Below are 18,852 nucleotides of genomic sequence, written 5' to 3'. Positions count from 1 at the left end.
TACAATGTCCCAGCACTTTACACAGATGACTTCATTAATTGCCATTCCAGCTTGATGAGGTGTAGATATTATGATTATCCCATTTTACAGATAGGCTACCTGAGACTTAGAAGCTAAATCTTGTCCAAGATAAGTTAATAAAGGGTGAGCTGGGATTTAACCCAGCAATCTGACCTGGAGCCTGCCTGCCTAATTGTGATGCTAAATTGCATCTCCCTGGTGGCTCCTTTTTCAGTGATGGCAAATCCAGGAAGGGGAGTAACTTTGGGAGAGAAAGAGATGACTAAAGGCCAGAACAGAGACCATTTTTCCCATTTACCATAATATATAACTATATAATTCGTAAAACTAGCTTATACTGCTTTTTTGATTAAAAAAAAAAACTCAGCTGGTAATTCAACTGCTAATATTATCTTGAATCAGTTTAAATATCTGCAGACTCAGACTTTAGTCTAATGCACTAATGAAAGGCTTAGATGCTGGTTTTGTTTTTGTTTTTGTTTTTTTTTCCCTCACATGGTAGTCATAACCAACGCTAGGTCAACCAAGCATTTTTATCAGTTTTTATTACTTTTGCTAATTGTGAGAGTAGATGAAGAAACTGATTTAATTAGAAGGTGAAATTCAACATGCTAGCTGCTTTCATGATTATGAACAAAAGTAAGAAATTTGAATACAAATATGTCACTGGCACAGAAGTTCAGCTTCGCATGCTTATGAGCAATGCTCAGGGCCCCCATAGTCAAAATAGTCCTATGCTTAGGGTTTAAAGCTCTGTATCCAAGGTCATGAAATTCCTTTTTTTTTTTTTTTTAAAGATTTTATTTATTTATTTTAGAGACAGAGCACAAGAGGGGGGAGCGGGAGAGGGAGAAGCAGACTCCCTGCTGAGCAGGGAGCCCGATGTGGGACTCGATCCCAGGACTCCAGGATCATGACCTGAGCCGAAGGCAGTTGCTTAACCAACTGAGCCACCCAGGCGCCCCCCAAGGTCATGAAATTCTTAATAATTTTATCTTTAAATTTGTATTTCAGAAATGAAGTCTGATGAGACAAGGAGCATGTATGTTTAGGGCTTGGAAGTCTCAGTTCCTATGAGGTCCCTCCAACTTCCTACCTCTCTGACATAGATTCTCGGCCATCTGCTCCTGGCCCTGTGGGCCCTGCCTGGCCTCCAGCTCCATCTCTCTGTCCCTGTCCCATCATTGCTACTGTTCTCTACCTGATATGGTGATTGGGTATGTCAGCAGGGGAGGCCTGTGTTTACCTTTACCCTCCTCCCCTATGGATTTGTGAATGCAGACAAGGAAAGGATCAGAGTACAGTGTGTGCCCTGCTGAATCTTTGGGTGAGGCAAAAAAGAAGCCATCCTTAACCAGGCTGGTAGCACTGTGGTACACTCAATGGGTGATTCAGTGGGGCCTCTTGCCCACCTCTAATCCAGGTACCAAGTGCATCATGATGGCATGGAGGTTACAATCTCTTGGGAATCTCCTGTCTACTATCATTTGGGACATTGGTCTATGGGAAGAGAGATTGACTTCCTCACTCCCTGCTTGGGCCCCACACTTTCATTTTGTACTGGGTACTCCCAAAATTATGTAGCTGGCCTTGTCTTTCTTTGTTACAAATGCATAGACTGAACTTTGTTAAATATGAATTCAGCAGATGTGTAAGTGCCTGTCGTAATCATAGTGCAAGCCCACTGCCTTAGAAAGAAATAACATAAAGATTAAGCATGAGATGATAATGTCTAAGATATGTATATTTAACTAATAATCAAGTAAAAAACAAAGAATAATTAGCAAATTAACAAGTTAGAGTCTTATTTTGACTTCTGTGGTGAAGAGTAATAATAAAAATAAAATAGTTCTCAAATCTTTCCTAGAGACATCAGTATAGGTGGAAGTTGTATGAACTATAGGTTGCTAAATCAAATACGACAAGTTGAAAATTAGATCTTTTTCTCAAAGTCCAAATAAGTTCAAGTTTATTAAGAAGCAACATGACTTCAGTGAAGTTAGAGATTTTGAATTTAAAAAATAGACAAAATACTGGGGTTCCTGGGTGGCTCAGTTGGTTGAGCATCTGCCTTCAGCTCAGGTCATGATCCCGGGGGTCCTGGGATTGAGCCCCGAGTCCAGCTCCCTGCTCAGTGAGGAGTCTGCTTCTCTCTCTCCCTCTGTCCCTCCCCCCCTCCACTTGTGTGCGCTCTCTTTCTCTCTCTCTCTCTCTCTCTCACTCTCTCATGGGCGAGCTCTCACTCTCTCAAATAAATAAAATCTAAAAAAAAATAAATTAAAAAAATAGACAAAATATTATAGCGAATGCCAGAAATATTTAAAGCATGCTAACAATGATCTTGATAATTGATTCCATTGTGTCTAGAATAGCTTTCCATTAGTGTTTAGCTGTGGCATAAATAATATTCCCTTTAGTAAGCTGATTGACATTTCCTACCTCCAAATCACAGAAAATATTAGCATGCAATGTGTCCACTTAGTTACTTTAAAAAATTATTACAAACATCTTAAACCTTTAAGTAACTGGGTTGCATTTTATTTTTATGATTCATGTTTTGTAAGACAAACACTAATCAAGTTGGGTTGATAATGCTGCTATACAGCTAGAAAAGGCCAATAAGTTGTGACTCCCTAGAAACCTACCTTCCATTTGGTGCATCAGGGTATACATTCTTGGGATCCCTCTTTGTTTCACTGAGCAGTGACTTGGCAGTAATTATAGAAAATAGCCAGTTCACATGGGAGAAGATGACTATATCCACCTGTCCTGAGACCCGAGGAGCAGCTTCATGGCCCGCCGGTAGCCCTTGCCTAACAGCCCCGCTGCAAACAGAACAGTGCTGCTTCCCAAACTTTCCAAATACCATTTGAGAAGTCTTGGATTCCAAACTGTGCTTGATGTCCATCTTATCCCAGATGCTCTTGGGTGTGAACACCATGGTAGACACACAATGGGGTTTAACCTTGACCCTCCACACCCGTGGCCTGGTCCTGACATTGACCAGAGGGCTCTTATCAGCTTGTCTTCTCTTAGGTGCCTCACTCCTGATGCAGAAGCCCGCCCAGATATCATAGAAGTCAGCTCGATGATATCAGAATTCATGATGAAGTATTTAGACAACTTGTCTACATCTCAGCTGGCTTTGGAGAAGAAGCTGGAACGGGAACGGAAGCGCACACAGAGGTACTTTATGGAAGCCAACCAGAATGCTGTCACATGTCACCATGAGCTGGCTCTGTTATGTCATGTAAGTGCACAGCTGTCATTGTCTTCGCGATGTGCTCCAATAAGGTCACCTGAAATGGTTCAGGCTTGTCTTAGGGAAGATTATCTTAAGTTAGGAAAGTATTAATTGCTACATGCAGTATTTCACTATTATATAGTTCCAGATTTGCATCCCTTTACAGGTCTTATAATTAAAATTAAAGTCAATATAAATGCTTTTCCATTGAACTACCCCTAATTTATTGTATATTGCAAAACAAGAGGCCTCAAAAAGATCCCTTAGCAATTCTTTAAGCTTATATTATGCTCTTTGTATAGATAGCAATGAATATGTATATTTTACTTCTTTAGCAATCTGATTTGGGGAATATGGATGAAAATGTTATATGTTAATCAGAGAAGGAAATAATAATCACCTTAAAATTTTGTCTTTTTAGTCTAGTTGCTTTTATTACTGTTTGTGGTGATAATAATGCTGCCATGCTTCAAATAAGAATAAGTCCTTTAATTTTTTTTGCCAGTAACCTTTATTTCTGAGCAGAGCTTGAAAAAGGCAAAGGCTACAAATGTCCACATGTGCAAGTGACCATGCCAGTGATGCTCTTGTTGCTGTCTCTCGTTTTCCCCTGTGCTTTTGTTGTATCATGACCCATGATCCTTCCTTTGCTCATGCTCCAGGCTCCCTCAAGCAGAGATCCAGTCAGGGACTCTTCAACCTAGTAAATATTCTTTTCTTCCCTCTTGGGCATGGGGCCCAAGGAAATAGGGTCATAACACCCATTCTTAATCAAGGTACTTGGTCATCAAATTCCTTTCCAGGACCCTAAAGACCTGTTCTGCCTCAGCTGAGAAAATAATATAGAGTTGATTTCAAAGAAGAGACAGCTGTGATTTCTTTTCCTTCCTTCCTTCCTTCCTTCCTTCCTTCCTTCCTTCCTTCCTTCCTTCCTTCCTTCCTTCCTTCCTTCCTCCTCCCCTCCCTCGCTCCCTCCTCTGATTTCTTGGATAATAGAGTTTCCATCAAACTCCTTTCTATTAAAAGGAAAGCACTACTGTGTGGTGTGTTTGTCTTGACATACTTGGAATCTGGAAGTTGAAGATTCAATATAGTTTTCTTTTGGGGGGAAAAATTCATCTTTATTGCCTTGCTGAGTCCAGCTGTAATTTCACAGAACAATCCTTGGTGATTATCTAAGGCCTTGGTTTATGTTTAGAAGCATATAACTTGGGAGTTATAGCTCTTGCTGAACACAGTTAAATCTTATATACAGGAGTTAGAGCTCACTTTTCTTGTTATTTAACTACCTGACTTCCTAAAAAGTAGACAACAATGAGAAACACACCATTCTATGTATGTCATGTTGCATTCAGAGTGCAGTGTTCCCAGTAAACTAAAATGCAAGAGATTTAGCCATTTCTATGTATCTTAAGTATTTGAGGCCTTCTATTAAGTTCTGCACTACAGAGCTACTTAGCCAATTTCCAGTTGGATATAAAAGAGTCAGTTTCTATTAGATCCCTGTAGCTGATGTGGGGGTGGGTGGAGTTAGTTTAAAATCTACCAGCAGAAATCCTCTATCTTTAGTGAGACACCTTGAGAATGACTGTTTTGTTTATTTATTTACTTCTCAGTTTTTCTTTTTTTTTTTTTAAACTCTTACTGTGGAAAATTTCATACATTTACAGAAATAAAGATATTACTTCATGTAGCCACCCCCCAGCTTCAAGAATTTGCTACTGCGGGCCAATCACATACTGTCTTTATGCCCACCCACTACCCACTCCCTGCCATCGTAGGTTATTTTGAAATAAACCCAAGACACCATATCATCTCATCCATCAATAATTTCAGTATGTATTTGGAGGACCATTTTAATTCTAGAAATCTAGCTCTCAGGCCATGACTGGGTTAAGCAAAGGGAGATATCTATAGTCGACGAGGGAGTTTTGAGGTTGTAGAGGTTCTGTACTCATCATAAATTAGGGTGAAAATATTAACTATTTTAGAAAACACTAGGATTAAATAAGTTAATGTGTTTGAATAAACTGTGCAAATTAAAAAGTGGCACAAAATTAAAAGATAGCACCAGTTATATAAAATGAGCAGTGATTATGTTAAAAAAATAGTTGTTGATGCAACTTGCTAATCTAGTATTAGCTGGTCCATTAGTGCTAAATCCAAGTGTGGTTTTCATGCAGTTAATAAGTATTTATTGAACATGTGCTACTAACCAGCCTTGATGCCCTCATGGAGCATTCAGTCTCATAGGGACCTTAGAGAAATGCTTTACCTCTAGGCAGAGTTTATATTACTACTTTTAAAGAACCATCAAATAGCTTCTCCTTTTGCACTATTTTATATATACTGATAATTTTTCATCTCTGGATTAATCATATGTTAACTAAAAGGAGAAGTGCAGCCTTATTAAAGAACTGAGAAGGAAATACTACATTTCATCAAAAGACAGCATGCAGTTAATTGGCATTATCCTTGCTAAGTACCAATTATTATTTTTTAAAAACATACATTGACACCATTACTGATGGGAAAAATACAGGTATAAAATTTTATGTCTCTTTTTTTCTCAAGTATTGTTATAGTATTATGATTGTTTCTTTCAAATATAGTGGAATGTCTCCCAGAGCAGTTAATATCAACAATACAATTACACAATCCAATGATAAGCAATAGTCAAAGGAAAGAGAAATTAATGAGTGCAGTAGAACTTTATGAATTCTCAGCACTGATAAGGAGATCCATTGTGAATTGCTAGAATTTTGCAAATTAGTTGGTGAACAAACAATTGATAAGAAACATTAAGGATCTTTTGTCATGGGGTGTATGCTACTTACTTTTTCACATCTTAGCTTATTCTTAATTATGGCAATAGGCCAGTAAAGACAGATATTAATATATATATTTCAAAAGGACAGAGAAGTCGTCACTAATAAAGTTTACTCCTTTGTACTGTGGTTTAGACTCTATGAAAGAGAAGCAAAACTTTCTTTTCGAAGAATGTTAAGCTTCCTAATTTTTATAATTCAAAATAGATCACAAGGAGAGCAGAGTCAAGAATAAGAATCAAGCAGAGAAAAATAAGGTGTAATTTTTACTTAAATATGTAATAATAAAAGTCTATTGTGCTACAGAGGGTACTGTGGCATTGTAGTAGTCAAAATCATGATTGGCATTTTGGCATTATGCACAACATGTTAAATACACCAAATAGTTGCCCTTTGACCATTATCTTATATCCCAGGCAGAAATATCGGTTGCAGACATTTCTAAACAGCACGCTGCAAATACAAGGATGAGTGTTAAAACCCAGCTTGGAAAAATGTGGATCATCAATAGAAAACTTCAATTTCATTCAGATTACTGGGATTTTGTGGATCCAGCTGTAGGCTACTATTAACATTTGTAAATAAAGCATATTTCTTTGTGTACAAATGGAGCAGATTTGAATGTACCAGGGAGACTGAAGGATAATCGTGAAAGAAACATGTTCTTGCAGGGTGAGTTGCAGGGATTTCCCACTTCTCTTTCAGTGATATTTGACAGGTACTTTTATCTTCATCACCTCTGTTTTAAAGCTACATGATTATTTCTTTCTACTAGTAGAGTGAGTTTGTTCAGTCTACAGAACTTTCACATTCATAAACCTAACAGGGAACAACACAAAAAGAGAAAAGTTGAAAATGCTTACAGTTTATAATTAATAAAAGAACAAAGATTTGTTGAATATCTTCTGAATGTAAGACATTGTGCTTGCTATTGTGAAGGTTATAAAAAATTATAAGGAGTGGTCTCAATTGTGAAGTGACTTACCCAGTCCACCTGGGAAGCCAAGACATATATGCAGGAGGAAATCTGGGTAAATACCAAATGAGATCTCTGGCTGATATAGTTCAGGGAGGCTCCCAAAACAAGTGGGGTAAGTTTGGGCCTTGAAAGTAGGTAAGGAGTCACTCCTGGATGGAAAAGAATAGCAAAAGTACATGAGCTCCAGATATACCAGCTTAGCATACTTAGGACTACTAATCACATTTTAGAAATGGTATTATTTTATGCTTTAATTTAATAGGCAAGAAAAGGGAAACCAAGAGAAGAGACTTGTCCAAAGTCACCAAGCTAGTTTGCTGGTTTCAAACCTTGGACTGAGAGTTGGATATCCTGATTTATAATGCATATTTTGATATGTAGAATTTGGAAAGTCTGGGAGAGTAGGCTGGTACTAGATGGCAGAAGTTTGCGGAGTACCTAGTCATTAGGTATTCATACCTAGTGTTTGGATTTAATCCTGGGTAGTGTGGACTAAAGCCTTGTATTTCTTCAAAGTAACTAACAACTAGATTATTAAACTGAAGGCTAATTCTTCCTTATCATTCATATCTCCTTCTTGAACTTTTTTTCCCCTGTGGTTTCGACCACACTCCTTTGTCCTGGTTTCCATCTTATGTCTCTGAACACTCTTTTCTTATTCTCTCTTCCAACCCTGGACTCTTAAGTTTCTATGTTCTGCTTCTCTTCTTGCTCTTCTCTTGAGTGAGCTCTGTACGGTTCCATAGTTTTTCATTTCATATGAATTTGGATAAAAATTGGTTGTACAAAATGAGAACTTTATCTTCCATAATCATATATCATTTTGGTTTGAACCCCTGTTCCTGCTGATAGCAGAAAATGGAGGATATAGGCATTAACACTTACATCAGATGTTTTGGTCTAAAAGTTTCTCTCCCATTTCAAGGGCTCTCCTCTCCATCTCCCTCTCCCAAAATGGCAGCTTGATACAGGAGGAAGCTTAGGCATCCTCACGCCAATGGGAGGGGACTCTGTGTTGCCTTCTTCTTTTGGCCTCTGTTGACTTTAGATGAGGTGAACCTATCCCTGTGGCTTTGGGGGACCTACCGTGGCATCCCTGTTTTGAGCTGTCTTCTCTGTGCTCCCTCCATGCAGTGATAACCTGGTGGACTCACCAGTGAGCACTGTATCCATTTCTACATTCCCACTGTGGCACGTGGGAGCTTCAGATTCCCACCTATGCCACATAGTCCATGGGAAACTAACTGAGAGTGGGGGCACAATATCAGCCCTACCTTATCCATTCAACAAATATTTATTGATTGCCTATTAGGTGTCAGGTACTATTCTAGGTGCAGGGGATACCACAGTGAACAAAGCGTGTCTACCCTCATGGGCCTTATTTAAAATGCCCATATTAGCTATATAGTATATAGTGGCATGATGGTCACAAAGTTTCTCTGAAACTTCCAGTCTTTTCTGGGTGAACCTGAATTATTCCCTCAAACCCTCTGCTCTGCTCCATTCCCAGGGTTCACCTCTGCTGGAGAGGATGTGAGGAGGAAAAACAAAGATATTCAACTTGCCTTCTTATCTTCTGTCCTTTTTTTAAAAAAAATTTTTATTGTTATGTTAATCACCATACATTACATCATTAGTTTTTGATGTAGTGTTCCAAGATTCATTGTTTGTGCATAACACCCAGTGCTCCATGCAGAACGTGCCCTCTTTAGTACCCATCACCAGGCTAACCCATCCCCCCACCCCCTCCCCTCTAGAACCCTCAGTTTGTTTTTCAGAGTCCATCAGCTCTCATGGTTCGTCTCCCCCTCCGATCTCCCCGTTCTTCTTTGAACTTCAGGAAGACTTCCCAGTTCTCTATCCACATGCTAGAAACTGCCCTTCTACCATGTCCTCCTCTTTCCCTAGGTGTTCTTCATTCAGGCCTTTCCTTGGGTTTATAAGCCCCAGCCTCTGACTTGGTCTCAACAGTATACGGGTTCTGGGAGGAAAAGTACACAATATTTTCTAAGAAGGCAAAATACATTGGGGTATGTTTTACAACACATCCATTTTCTGAAGACCTCCAAAACTATGTGTCTGATCGCAGCCTTTCTTGCATGACAGACCTAAATTTTGAGCTGGACATTTACGCATGTATCTAATAGGTACCTCATGCTCAGCAAGTCCCACAGTGAATGGAGTCTCTTTCCTTAATCCAGTCATGTTCTACACCACATCACCTTAATTGAAACCTGGACATCTTCTTCAATTCATTCTCCCTCAAATCCTACGTGCATTTCATTAGCAATCTTTTACCAGTCCTATTTTTGAAATGTCTGACAAATCCATCTTATCCTTACAGTTCTCATTCTCATTATCTCACATTGGGTCATTGCAATACCCAACTTTCTTGCCTCTCTAGTCTCCTCCTCAACTCTAGCAGTGATTTACCGTACCACCTCTGCAATGTCTACAGGGTCATTGGGAAGTGTGTGTGTGTGTGTATGTGTGTGTGTGTGCGTGCGTGGAGTGAGAGCCATTTTGTTTATCATAATGACGTTGACTGCACCTGGCCCTTAAGGGGAATCAGCCAGGGATGCTAATATTTGGTGTACAGAACAGTCCTACACAGAATGTATAAAGCAAAACCAGTAGAAGATACTAAAGAGATTTATTGCAAGGAATTGTCTTATATAATTGTGGGGGCTGACTAGGTAAGTCCAAAATCCATAGGGTGGACTGGCAGGAAGGGCAGGTTGAAACTCTTGGACATGGGCTGAACCTGCTGTCCACAGATGGAGTTTCTTTTTCATCTCAAAGAAGCCTTAGCTTTGAAGACCTTTCAAATGATCGAATCCATTCTACTCAGGTTATCTAGAATCATCTCCCTCCCTTAACCATCCTCTATGGGCCTACTAAGATGATCTTTCAAAAATCATATCTGATCTTGATAAATTATCTCATGCTTAAGATGAAGAGTAAATGTTCCCATAGTGAGTCCTAGAAATGTACTCTAAGCTTTTGGTGAATTACAAAAAGGAAGATTTCTGTGATAGTCTCATGTCATACTACTGAAATACGGTGCACATAATTATTATGCTAAATTCCAACCACCTTGGGGGTGGGGGAAGCAGCTGGTAGAGCACTTGTCAGCAAAGATTATTTTCTAAATCCACAATCCCTTTATAATTTCACTTAAAGAAGTGGAATTCTTCTTGTACTTTTCTAATATAATCTGTATATGTTCTTGGCAAACTTTATTGACAGGCATTTGATATTTATCCTAAATTCTCAAATATCTTTAAAGTTGACCACTTAGAAATTGAGCAGATATGCAAGTACCTGATTCTCATTTTCCTAGTGCAAATTTAAAAAACTGTTGTGCTATTTATTTATCTGAGTTGTTTTATTTTTATTATACCATATATCATTTACAATTGCTGAGCTCGCCACTAAAGGCGTGTGTCTGCAATCCTGTGCTAAGAGATTAAATTAAGCCATGTAGAAAATGATGTATTTTAAAAGGACAATATTTTTGTGAACATCTTTGCTTTTATTGTCTGGTTAATTGTTGACTGAATTTCCCCCAAGGTTGTGAAAATGCAACAAATAATGATGCAGTGAAAGAAGTATCAGGAAAATCCTGACTTGTTTTGGCAAATTCTATGTTATGGTTTAAGAAAACAAAACAATGCCTTTTAGGCTCCTGCACAAATATATATACAATTCTCATATCCACACCATAACTCCGCCCCTTGTTTATGGAGATATAATTTGCATACAGTAAGATGTACAAATTTTAATTACTTGGTTTAATAACTTTTGACATATGGTTGACTCTACCCAAAACCAGATTCGGGAATTTTCTATCACCTCAGAAATTTCCCTCATGCCCCTTCCCATACAATTCCCTGCTCATGGACAGACTGTTATGATTTCTGACATTATGGATTACTTTTGCCTATTGTTTGACTTCATATAAATCACAAACAGTATGTACTCTTTAGTGTCTGCCTTCTTTCACACGACCTAATGTCTGTGAGATTCATCCATGATGTTGTGTATAACAATTATTTGTTTATATTGTTCGATAGTATTATGTTGTATGAATATATCATAATTTATTCTCCTTTTGATGAACACTGTGTTGTTTCCAGATTTGGGGTTTCCTATAAGACTGCTATGAATTTTCTTACATAAGTCTTCTTGTGCCGATACTTTCATTTCTCTTAGACAAATACCTAGGAGTAGAATTTCAGGGTCATAAGATAGTTGTATGTTTAACTCTAAAAAGAAACTACCAAGCAGTTCTCAAAAATTGTACTGTTTAGCATTTTTAAGAGCAATGTATGAGAGTTGCTCAATTGTTCCACATTCTTGTAAACATTTGGTATTGCCAGTCTTTTAGATTTTAACCTTCATAGTGGGCATAGAAATGTATCTCTTTGTGGTTTAGTTTGTATTTTCCTGATAACCAAGCCTGTTGAGCACTTTTACATGTGCTTATTGATCATTTATATATCTCTTTGTGTGTGTGTGAAGTATCTACTCAAATCTTTGGCCATTATTTTATTGAATTATTTGTCTGTTTTTGTTGATTTTAGGAGTTCTTTTTATATTCCACGTATGACTCTGTTGTCAAATATAGGTATTGCAAATTTTTTCCTAGTCTATGGCTTGACTGGTCTTTTTTTTTTTTTGATGAGCAGAAATTTTGTTAAATTTGAATTCTGTTGAAGTCCAATTTACTTATTTAGTTTTTTGTTGCTGTTAGTGCTTTTTGTATCCTGTTAAAGAAATTGTGGCCTATCCCAAGGCTGCAAAAATTGGCTCTTTTTTATTTTTGTAAATTCCTTCTTGTGATAGATTTTATGTTTAGGTCTATGATCCATTTCCATTTAATTTCATGCATAGAATAATGAAAAGATTGAAATTTATTTTTTTTCCATATGGGTACCCAGTTTTCCCAGCATCATTTCTTAAAATGTCTAATGTTTGCTCAATGATTTTACTACAGGTCTTTGTTGGAAATCATTTGACACTATATATGTGGATTTATTTCTGAACTCTATTCTGTTGCACTGATCTGCATATCTATTCTTAGGCTAATACCACACTGTCTTGATTACTGTAGCTTTTTAATAAGTCTTGAAGTTAGGTTGTGTAAGTGCTCCAATTTCATTCTTCTTTGTCAAATTTGATTTGGCCATTCTAGATTTGTTATATTTACTTATTAATTTTAGAATCAGTTTGTCAGTTTCTTCAAAAAATAATGCTGCTATTTTGATTTCTACCCTTTGTTTTAATATGGAGAAGAGTTCTGTAGTACTTTGAAAAATCAGTCTTTTATTTCACTTATTCAACAAAATTTATATATTCTCTTCTGGGGTCTATTCTAGCCTGTGTTTTAACAGTAAAGAGAAGAACTCCACCTTCACAGTGGAGGAAGACAAATTATAAGTGAATTAATATACACTTAAGTACCATGGACAAAAATATAAAGGCAAAGTAATAGTGATTAGTAGATGTGGGAAAGACAGGCTGTTTTAAATAGGGATGTCATGGAAAGCCACTATACCTGCATGACATTTGAGTAGAAACCTGAATACGTTATACGGTTGAGCCTTGCAAATATCTGAGGCACAACATTGATGGGAGAGGGAACAGCAAGTCCAAATATTCGGAGGTGGGAGCATACCTGCCAGATTTAAGGGGCAAGCAAGGAGGCCTGTGTGGTTGGAGTAAAGTGAAGCAGGGGGAGGGAGTAGGAGATGAGGATGCTGTGTTCCATGGTATAGACTTGAGTGATGTGCATTTTGAGCAAAGGAGCGACATAATATTTTAAAGTTATACAGCTGGCTGCTGTGTGTGAATTGACTGCTGAGAGCCAAGAATGGAAGCAGGGAGGTTGACAAAAGATGATGGTGATTCTTTTCCTTGATTTTTAATTCTTTGTTTATTGGCACTTAATCAGTTTGGTATTTTGATGTAACATACTAAGTGTGTGGTTTGAAAAGAACTAGACCTTCCCTTATGTAATTCTGTATTAAAAAGTAAACAGTGCAGTTCTGATTTGTGGGGTTTGTTTATATTGATGCCACCCATGTCTAATTCCATACTGTTTCATACCTTAAGCAGTGCTGCATTGCAATTGGATTTCTTGTTTTTGAGCAATCCAAATTAGAATGCCTTAAAACTTGACCACTTAATGATTCTCTGTGTGTGGTTTCTTCTATATGTTAAATGATTCTTCTGTATGTTACCTAATTCTGACCTCCTTTGAAATGCTTTCAGAAGTATTCACACATACATTCAGTTCTTTTCCTTTGGTAGCATGTAATTTTGAAACAAAATGGTGGTTAGTCAGTTGATGTAGACCATATCTTCTGTATATTTAATATGGGATACCTTCAGATTATGGCACTGTTCTTCTCCTCATCCTTATTAATGTTATATCTTCTAGAAAACCTGTCTTTGAATTAGGAATAATAGAGAACCTGTTGCAAATACTAGATTATTTATGGGGTGGCAGTGAAACATTATCAAGCGTGGTAAATTTGATAGTGGAATTTTAGATTGAATTGTAATAATTAATTCATCCTCTACTTATTTTAGTGACAGTTCATTAGTATGTTCTTGTGCTTTTAAGAAGTTCTAATTAAGAGAGTGTCATGATAATAATGGGATCATAATTATATGCATTTAATTATATTAAAGCAAAATATTGAGCTTTGTATGAATATTGTTAAGAAGTTCAAAATTAAAAAAATAATTAATATCCAAACTTGAAGAGAACATTTCCTTCATTATATGATATTTGTAAATTTAGTTATTTCCAACACCTCTCACAACAATTTTTCTGGTTTCATTTGAATGTATTGCTCTTCTACTTGATATACGGAGCACAGGAGCAGGGAAATGCTTCAGGATTTCATAAATAAAATAGACAGTTGTATCAACCAAACAGCTTTGAAGCTAAAAGATCCCCAGCTACCATAGTCCGAGCTTGCTCCTGTGGCCCACCTCTCTATAGTGGCAAAACCAAGTGGCTCAGAGTGAGGTCCTGGACAGGAGCCTCTCGCCACACCTGCTGAACTTGTCAGACCACTTAGCTATGGCCTGAGTCAATGTGACCCCTTCAGCCCTCTTGGTCACACTGGCTGATTTTCTTTGTTTTTTTTTTTTGTTTTGTTTTTTTTTTTAAGATTTTATTTATTTATTTGACAGAGAGAAACACAGCAAGAGAGGGGACACAAGCAGGGGGAATGGGAGAGGGAGAAGCAGGCTCCCCGCAGAGCAGGGAGCCCGATGCGGGACTCGATCCCAGGACCCTGGGATCACGACCCGAGCCGAAGGCAGTCGCTCAACCGACTGAGCCACCCAGGCGCCCTGGCTGATTTTCTTTTTTAAGATTTATTTATTTATTTTAGAGAGAGAGAGAGAGAGCACGCGAGTGGGGGGAGGGGCAGACAGAGAAGGGAGGAGAGAGAGAAGCAGACTCCCGGCTGAGCGGGGAGCCTGATGCAGGATGGGATCCCAGGACCCTGAGACATGACCTGAGCCGAAATCAGAAGTCGGATGCCCAACTGACTGAGGTTCCCCTGGATTTTTTTTTAATACTTTGAAATTTAGGGACTAAATTTATGCACAGTAATATATAGTCAATGATCTGTCTCCTATTTTGGATTTTCTTTGTGCTATCATCCATGAAAAGCATGGAATATGGTTTGCCATTAAAAAGAGATCACCTCAGCCAGGTGAATTGCTGTCCAGAACTGGGTAGCCCTATATTTATGTATCTAAGGTCACAGTTATTAACTAAACAAATAGAAGAAAGTAGGCATAGACGTAGCTCAAATAGAATGACTATTTTAGAACAAAAGAAACAGTGCATTCTTTATGGTTCTAAAGTAAGGCATCTACAGGATATAGTTAGTGTTATGCTTTATGTTTATTTCTTGTTTTTTTTTTTTTTTTTTCTCTCTCTCTCCTTATAAAACATTCTGGGCAATTTAAAAAATTACACTAGTTTTAATAAAATAGACTCTTAATTCTTTCCCTACTGTTGCAGTTAATTTAGGCAATGTCAGTCTGTTACTGTTAGAATTGCTATTCAACTGAAATGTATTATAATCTGCTGCACACACAAAAAATTACATTATGATGAGCAAAACCGAGCTAAACATAATTGTGCCTATAACAGCACTGTGACAGGAAGTGTCTCCTATAATGGTGATGATTTCCATATCAGTGATAATTTTATTGTCTGATTTGCATTGTCTTCTTCTTGCTGCCATATTGATGCACAGAATGTGTCCATCCGTTCCTAGGAGATATATAGATGCCAAGAAAAAAAAAAAGTTAACTCCCTCTCCTATTCCTAGAAAAATCTTAATTAGAAAGTAAAAAAGATGACAGCAGCCAAATTGCATCCTGCAAGGCTGCACCGCCCCCCCCCCCCCCACTCCTTTTAATAGGTTGATGTACTTGCTGGAGGCAACTTTTGAAAATACCTTAATGGCCTCAACCCTCAGGCTAAAAACATTTAACCATCTCTGCCTTTGACCAATGCCTACTGGGTTACAGAGGCATTTTGTCGTTGCTGGGCCAGCCATCTCTAGTACAGATGAGTGGAGTTTTATACTTCTCATAAGAGTAAAGGGGAAAAAGGAAGGGAGACGTTCACTCCTACTTATTGGTGTATCACCAAGTAGTCTCTTCAGCTCTTGGAGAAACATCATGATGTAGGGTTCTGGATAAACAGGCAAAATAAAAGCAAAACAAATGAACAAACAAACCCAGAAGCTACAAAACCTACTCATCATATAAGGGAATTCACCTGCTTTCCTGGCCCCTTTCTCCCTTCAATCTCAATACAGCAATTAGTTATTAAGCAGTTGCTATGTACAAAACATTATGCAAGGCATTGAGGGAAGAGTTGGTAATGAGTTGGGTACTCAAATATTCACAAGGAAGAACTCTGGAAATCACATTTGGGAAAATGTGTCTACAGTGGCATATCATTTATGTCAAGTTCAAGAACTCTATAGATTTTTTTGAAGCAAAAACTGCTGTAAGAGATTATAGAAACAGGTTTGTTTTTTTTTTTTAAACTAAAACAACTATACATTCTACGTTGCTATATCATACCTTCCATGCTTACAGAGTTTGAAAAAAACATCTCTCTCAGAATGTGAATTCCCTTTTATCAGAAGTTAAGGAAGTACCCAGTTATTTATGGATACAATTTTGGTGGTTGCAAATGACTTGATTTGCAGCCCAACTGGTTCTTGGGTATTGGTTGCAAGTCAAAGCTCCTCAAGTCTGGAATGCCTGTAGCAGGACTCACAATTTCTCCTCACTCTTCATTTGTCCAAAGAAAAATGTCTTATCCATCCCTGTTCTAAAAAGAAACAAAGCCTTTGCTGCAGTTTTGCAGGCTTTAGAGATATATGGATTCTGGCATCTAATTGCATCAGTGTAATAAAGAGTTTTGTAAACCCAAAAATGATCTCTCTCTCTCTCTCTTTTTTTAAAACGTTGATAGTATTGACACATCTTGAGTGTATAGTCTGTATAAGGTTGTAAATCTAGTTGTGGCCTTTAGAATAGGGCAGTGGATGATTAATTTTGAATAAAAAAAAATCATAGGAGGAGAAAATCCTACATTTATTTCTATGTACATTTCTGACTTCAGTTGAGGATGTTGGAAGAAGAAGGATCTGTGGATTGGGACAGAAAAAGGAGGAAGGCATGGAAGGAGCTGAGTGAGTTTGGCAGGAAAGTTTTGATCCTCAAAAGGAGCCTCTTGGGTTTGGTATCAGGGGCTGAGCTTGGGCAGAGCTGAGGCTGGCACTGGAAGCCCCTTATGAGCCTTAAGCATGGGAAGAATTTCAGAGAAGCACACATTCAGCAATGCCAGAGTGTCCGAAACATTTTCCATTTTGGGTTCTAAGGTGGCAGACCAGAGTAGATCCAAAAGGCAGGAATGAACAATGCTGAGTCACAAAAGTAGGAAGACTTGGATGGAGGACTAGCCAAAGAAAATTAAAATGCTCCTTCAACTGTATGTTAGCTTCAACAGAACGAGAAATATCTCCAAGCATCTTGGTGAAAGCTTGAGGAAAGAACAATGAAAAAGTTCTCAGGAAACAGAGATAACAAGCAGAAATTGATTGGACAGTTTGCATGGCACAACACCTTTGATATTCTTTTCATTTTTGTCTTGTTTAGTGAACAGAAACACGTGAAAGCTTTCAGAGGCTGCCTTCTAACTCCAGTCACTCATAACGTCTTAGATTTTCTTCACCTTCAATTCCATCACCATGGAGTTTTTAGGAACCTGCCCCTGGTGGCTGTGGGTGTCACTTTCATTTTGGAGAAAAGAATCTGATAACAAAACAAAGCAAAACAAAAAACCATGGACCTGTGTCTCTAGCGAGCATTGGTCATCATTGGAGCCTCTGCCCCAGCTCTTCATCTTTCAGGGGACCTCACTTCTCTCCCTCCATGGCCTGGCTGTGTCTGCTACTAAGTTCCCTGAGATTTGAAGAAACTAAGCCCTACTTACCCACTGTGGTGCTGAGATTTGATAGCAACTTTTTTTTATTATTGAAGTATAGTTGACATACAGTGTTACATTAGTTTCAGGTGTACAACATAGTGATTCCATAATTCTATACCTTATGTTTTGCTCACCACAAGTGTAGCTACCGTCTGGCACGATACAATGCTATTATAGTACCATTGACTATACTTCTTATGCTGTACTTTTTATCCCCGTGACTTATTCAGAGAGCAAATTATTATTATTATTAATTTTATTTTATTTTTAGAGAGAGAGAGTAGGGTGGGGGGGGGAGGGAGAGGGAGAGAGAAAATCTTAAGCAGGCTTCACGCCCAGCACAGAGCCCAATGTGGGGCTCAATCCCAGGACCCTGAGATCATGACCTGAGCCGAAATCAAGTGTCGGATGCTCAACCACCTGAGCCACCCAGCCGCCCCAAAGAGAGCAAATATTAAGATAACTTAAAGGAGAGTAATTTCGGCTTAATTGGTACATATCTTTTCCTCAGTGCTGCATTTTCTTCTGCCAGTCTGTCCAGACCTCTGTCACTGAGCATCTTGGCACATCCATTCCTGTTGGTCCAGTGGTGCAGAGACACTTTCTTTGTAGTCACGGACCGAATGAACTCTGTGGCAAACGTGCAACCAGAACTATTAATGGTACTTTGGCACAAATATTTCTAATAACGTAGCAAGCATTTGAGTATATGTTCTAACAAGCTTTGGGTCCTACAGAAGGAAGGAAGGAAGGAAGGAAGAAAGGAAGGAAGGAAGGAAGGAAGGAAGGAAGGAAAGGCTACCGTAGCTGAATTTCTCTTTCAGGAGACCTTTGAGAAGGCAAGCCTGAGTAGTAACAGCAGTGGGGCCGCCAGCCTGAAAAGCGACCTTTCAGAAAGCGCAGACCTGCCCCCCGAGGGCTTCCAGGCCCCCTGCGGTAAGGATGAAGACAGGGCCTGTGATGACATCCTGTCAGAGGAGAACTTAAACTCGGAGAATATTGAGAAAGGTATTTTTAGTGAAACAGTGACAGCATGCATGCACCCTTGACTTTGGTCTCTTTCAAGGCTCATTTGCTCTTTATTTTATTCTGTTACTCTTTTATTCATGTGCAGATATGTACTCAGAGCTAGATGATGAACTGGACATTTCGGACAACTCCAGCAGCTCCAGTTCGAGCCCTTTAAAAGAATCTACATTCAGTAAGTTTTCTTTACTGGCCTGCAGGGCTCCAG

The 18,852-nt window shown here is 38.5% G+C and overlaps 1 protein-coding gene across 1 annotated transcript in view; it reads left to right on the top strand.

The window, feature by feature from the left end:
* The window catches only part of NEK10 (NIMA related kinase 10), a 233,142-nt gene that overhangs the window by 155,619 nt on the left and 58,671 nt on the right, over positions 1-18,852 (top strand). Inside the window, exons 26-28 of the mRNA XM_045903905.2 lie at positions 3,058-3,271; positions 18,443-18,626; positions 18,733-18,819. Of these exons, the coding sequence (XP_045759861.2) occupies positions 3,058-3,271; positions 18,443-18,626; positions 18,733-18,819 (485 nt within the window). The remainder of the gene's footprint in view (positions 1-3,057; positions 3,272-18,442; positions 18,627-18,732; positions 18,820-18,852) is intronic.

The sequence above is a fragment of the Mirounga angustirostris genome, unplaced genomic scaffold (genome assembly GCF_029215605.1).
Source record: "Mirounga angustirostris isolate CCGP_5_RB_7025 unplaced genomic scaffold, mMirAng1.0.hap1 SCAF_1, whole genome shotgun sequence".
Lineage (NCBI taxonomy): Eukaryota > Metazoa > Chordata > Mammalia > Carnivora > Phocidae > Mirounga > Mirounga angustirostris.
The sequence above is the reverse complement of the archived record's forward strand: the minus strand, read 5'-3'. Positions and strand labels throughout refer to the sequence as shown.